This window comes from Amaranthus tricolor, chromosome 3, assembly GCF_026212465.1.
Source record: "Amaranthus tricolor cultivar Red isolate AtriRed21 chromosome 3, ASM2621246v1, whole genome shotgun sequence".
Lineage (NCBI taxonomy): Eukaryota > Viridiplantae > Streptophyta > Magnoliopsida > Caryophyllales > Amaranthaceae > Amaranthus > Amaranthus tricolor.
The window spans coordinates 28,772,395-28,777,827 of record NC_080049.1 but is presented as its reverse complement, the minus strand read 5'-3'; the positions used below and the strand labels follow the sequence as shown (position 1 = coordinate 28,777,827).

At 31.4% G+C, this 5,433-nt stretch overlaps 1 protein-coding gene across 1 annotated transcript; it reads left to right on the top strand.

The window, feature by feature from the left end:
* The first annotated feature begins 859 nt into the window (after positions 1-859).
* Positions 860-4,983, top strand: LOC130807435 (piriformospora indica-insensitive protein 2-like). Its single transcript, XM_057672641.1, has 2 exons — positions 860-1,570; positions 3,371-4,983. The coding sequence occupies exons 1-2, from the start codon at positions 1,349-1,351 to the stop codon at positions 4,610-4,612; spliced, it is 1,464 nt and encodes a 487-aa protein (XP_057528624.1). The 5' UTR covers positions 860-1,348; the 3' UTR covers positions 4,613-4,983.
* Positions 4,984-5,433: the final 450 nt, after the last annotated feature.

The window sequence follows — 5,433 nt, the reverse complement described above, 5'->3', positions numbered from 1 at the left end:
TTTCAACTCTTTCACTTTTGACAAGTGAATGTGTACCCATTATAATAACATATGAAGTGACCACCAAATTCCTCAACATAAAACTGTATTAAATTATTATAATGGAAAGACAGATCGTTGCACAAAACATCTGTGCATAATGATGATTATAAGTAGTCTTATTACCAAAGTGTAACAATCCAATAAATTATCGTAATGGAAAAACAATCTGTTGATCAAAACATTTGCGCAAATTGATAATTCTAAGTAGGATCTTACCACCAAATGTAACCGCCTAATATAGGCAACCTTGCCATATTTTTCTACAACATATGACTTTCAAAACTCAAACCCATTACCTTTTACTCATTTGAACGCTACGTTTAACTCTTCCAATTAATGTAGTTTGTAATAGATGATTACTCCAAATTAGTTTTTGGGGATGTTTGACAAACAAGCTTATTGGATATAATTAGAGGGTTGGGTGGTCAAACCAGCTAATGCTATATTTGGTAAATTATCTAATTGATACAACTTATTATTATAAATAAACTATTATTAAACAAGCTGCTCATAACAGCGGGTTCAAAATCAACTGGTTAAACTAATTAATAAAATTAGCTGGTTAAATCAGCTAACTGCCATTTACCAAATACCCTTTTGTTCCCCAACCCCAAGAAACACCCACCCATTTGGCCATTTCTACCTCCAATTCCAACCAAAACTTTTTGCATTCTTGGGTAGTTAAGGTGAGACCACCTTTTTACCCTAGAGTTACTATACTACCTTTTACCCTCCCAAGTCCCAAACATAAATGTTAGAGATAAATTTTGTTTCTAAAAGAGAATCACAAGTCTGTCCTAAGAAAAGAACAAGACTGTAACACCCTTTTTCAACTTTTCCCTTCTCAAAATCCTTCCCTTTCCCTTTCCCTTTCCCTTTCATAGCCCAACCTCTTCTTCCTCCTACACTTAATTACCCTTCTCATCCTTTCATTATTATCATTACTTTTTTAGCCTCAATTCATTGATAACTGCGCTCTTCTTTTCTCTTTCAACTACATTCTTTTTTTCTTTACTTATTTCTTTATCTATTCTTCTATTTTACATTTCTTTGCTTTTTCTATAAACATCTTTAACAAAACATCCTCTGTTCTACCTTCTGTTTCCCCTTACTATTTCATCCTTCTTCTTTCTCCAGTCATCTTATTCTCCTGTTTCATTTCGTAAAAATGTTATCTTTCCTACATTTTCTGTCCCCATATGGGTTATTTTAGTTTTTTTCTGGGTATAAATCAGTCGAAAAACTAAAAAGAAATCATCTTTATATCAAATCCCACTAAAACTTTTCTGGATTTTCAGTAAAATCAATGAAAAACAACATGAAATATACAAGATTTGTAATTTTCTGTCTCATTATCATATTCTTGAATCTATGTTTGTGCAAAGGAGAAACAAAAGAAGTTTCTGATGAAGCAGTAATGGAGAAAAAAGAGAAAGAATCTTTATATTCTGCAATTCAAGGATTTGTGGGTAGTTGGTGGAATGGCTCAAATCTGTATCCTGATCCTTGTGGATGGACTCCTATCCAGGTATTCATAAATTTTTTCCTCTTTTGTTTAATTAAACAGTAATCAAAATTACATGTTTTTATTTACTGAAGTAGAAGGATTTTTTGTATGAATATGTACTTTTTTCACATACTAAAAGCATGCTTGTTTCCATGTCCTTTCATGCCACTTTTACCCTGTTTCTTGTGTAATTCTTAGTATTTTCTGGGTTTCGTACATATTCTTCGATGGAGTGAAAAATGTGAGGCTATTGTTGAAAAGTGGATATTTTTTTTAAGTACTTTCATTATCTGTTTTTGGGTATTTTTAAGAACTTGCTCTATTATCTTGTAATTAATAAAGAATATAGTGCCTTTTGTAGATGATTAACAAAAATAGAAGATAAAAAGTAGTCTAAGTAGTGAATTTGTTGAAGTACAAGGTGTTCAAATGAGTTTGCTATATTTCCCTCTTTTGACATGAGCTTAGGGTATTATCTCTTCTCATCTTGTTTTTTAAACTCCATTTCTATTTTCATCTCATATGAAATATGAAATACATTTTATTATTCACTTATTTTTTCTCTTATTTATGCGGTAATAATTAACAAAACTAATAAAAACCTTCATGTACATAACCCATGGAGAATCATGGTCGACCTAGTAGTTAAAAGACTTTCCACCCTTGTGACAAGTATTTGATTCTAAACTCCTACCAGAAGAATTACTCGTAGTTAGAGGTGTTTATTTGGATTATCGAGTTGATTTCGAGTTAAGTGTTTCGGGTTACATAATTATTGTAAGTTATTGAATTCGGGTCAAATCGAGTTCGGTTACAAGGTCAAGTAAATTTCAGATCATCGAGTTTGTTTTGAACATTATTCTCCAATCTTATTGCGGTTATTAAAATGTTTACATCATTCCATAAAATTGTAACTAGTGTGCTAATTATCTTATTATTTTTTCTATTTTTTTAAAGATTTTCCCTTGTCAAGTTTACTATTTATTTGTACTTCCAAGTTGCCATTTAAAAATTGATATTTTCACAAGAAAGGGCAATAGCTGGTGTTTAGGATATCAATCAAGACATGCACAAGGAGCAATAACTACTTCATCCCCCAATTATTTGCTTAAAAGATAGCATGTGCAAAGTTTCTAACTTATAGTTGCTACCTTGATTATGCCCTTTTCATTTTCCTTTTGTGCTCAATGATATGGAGTCCCTACTTTCTATTTCCTTTGTCAAGTCTCTTATGTCATTGTATGCCTTTTTCTACTCTTGGGGGTACAAACTCATCACCATCATCATTTTTAATCTTTGTTTACTTTTGGGTACAGGTTTTCAAAATAGACTCGATAATCTAAAATTTAGCCGATCTTGTAAACGAACCCGATCTGATTCGAATTCAAAAATGAATTACAATTATGTAAAAAACAATATAGACACAAAACCCAATTTTAAATCGACCTGAAACATCTAACCCAAAATCAACCCGATGACCCAAATAAACCCCTCTACTTTTGGGTGTATAATGATTATTTCATATATATCAACATTTAAAAGTTTTCAGTTTACTACTCTGTCCGTTCCCTTTTGTTCTATTATAATAAGTTATACCAAAAAATATACATTGAAACGAATATATTAAGATCCACATAAATATATTTTTTCATATTTTCATCAAAAAGTTGAAGATTATTTTTCATCTTAATCTTTTTTTGTGAAACATGTCTATTTTGCTGGTGGTTGCATAATTGAATTACCATATATTTATAGTAATGTAGAAATTTTTTCAAATTTTTGCATATTTTGGTAACATTTCTCTGATATTCTGTTGTGCAGGGGGTTTCATGTGATTTCATGAATGAATTCTGGTATGTGACTGACCTCAACATCGGACCCCTTCATGAAAACTCCCTTTCATGTACACAAAACCCTGAATTTAGGCCACAATTATTTGATCTTAAACATCTCAAATCTCTAACTTTTTTCAATTGTTTTACTTCTCCTCATAATTTGATCACCTTACCTACCAACAATTGGGAAAAACTAGCATCAAGCTTAGAATCCCTAGAATTTCGATCGAATCCTAGCCTAATTGGCCTATTCCCATCAATTTTTGGCAATCTCTACAAGCTTCAGTCCTTGGTGTTGTTCCAAAATGGAATCAGTGGAACATTGCCCACAAATATTGGCAACTTGGTGCATCTAAAGAGACTAGTCCTTTCAGAAAACAACTTCTCCGATCGAGTTCCCGACACTCTTGGAAATCTCAAGGAACTTTTGATCCTTGATTTAAGCAGAAATTCATTATCTGGGTCTTTACCTATCTCAATTGGGTACCTAAATTCTCTCTTAAAACTTGATTTAAGCAATAATGGGATAATGGGTAATATCCCATATGAAATGGGCAACTTAAAAAACCTAACTTTATTGGATTTTAGAGGCAACAATTTATCTGGGGGATTGACAAAATCTATTGAAGAAATGAATTCATTACAAGAACTGATGTTATCTGGGAATTCATTAGGGGGTGACATTGCTAATTTCGATTGGAAAAAGTTGCAAAATTTGATGATTTTAGACCTATCTAATCTAGGGTTATCTGGTGTTTTCCCTAAATCAATGTTAAATCTTAAGAAGCTAAGATATGTGGGTCTTAGTAATAACAATCTCACAGGGTATTTACCCTTAGAAATTGCAAATATGCCTTGTGTTAATGCAATTTATGTGAATGGGAACAATCTAAAAGGGGAGTTGAAGTTTTCTAATGATTTTTATGTAAGATTAGGGAGGAGATTCGCAGCTTGGAATAACCCGAGTTTATGTTACACGAGTGAGTTAATGTCAAACGGGGATTCCCCTATCGGCGTGGAGCCTTGCAAACCCGAGGAGATGTTGGTAAAAACGGGTCTAAAAACTGAGTTGAGTAATCAAAATGGAAATATGTTACAAGAGTTTAATAGGCTAAATGAGGATGTTATATCCTCTTGTGGATTGTGTAGGTGTGGAATTGATGGAGTTTGGTGGGTAATTGTGGTTGAGTCATTTATGATGGTTGTATTATGGAATGTTTTGTTGTAATGTGGGAGGAGTAGAAATGCAGAAATTAATGGGAAAAAAGATGGTTCTAACACCAAAAAGTAACAAGAAAAAAGAGGAAAGTGTAAAAGTAGCTTTGATCTCTTATCTCTATCATGTCTTTAATGATATGAAAAAGGAGTATTTATAGTTATGATATAGTGTCAAACAAGATGTACATACTGTTTATGAGTAGATAGATAGATGATCTAAGGCTGCATCTTGTTTTATTTTATTTGTCTTTTTAAATTTTTCAGTATTTATGGTCTGTTTGATTATTGCTACTAGTATTGTATTAGTATTATACAGTAAAAACAGTTCGCTCAAGTAATATGAGACTTCCGCCATGACCAATTGAATTTTGTTTCTTTGTATGTTCTTAATTTTTCGTTTTGTTTAGCCTGGTTTGATTTTTATTCATTCATTTTTCAAGTATTCCTTTAGTTTGTATTGCGCAATTTATGATTTACTAAGCACATTCGAATCTCGACTTTTAATAGATATGTTTAAGTATTAAAATAGGTATTTTAAGTACTAAAGTAGGTGTTAACCATTTAAAGTAGGTATTTTGAATTACTAAAGAAGGTGTTTTAATCATTTAAAGTATGCATCTTTAAGTCCTAAGGTGTTCTTAAGTGCTGAAGTAGGTATTATAACCATTCAAGTGGAAAGTGAATAAGAGACACTTAAGAGCACGAATAAGTGTTTTAACCATCCAAAATAGATATTTAAAGTAATATAATTGGTATTATATGTATATATATATATACATATATACATATATATACATATATATATATATATACATATATATATATATATAG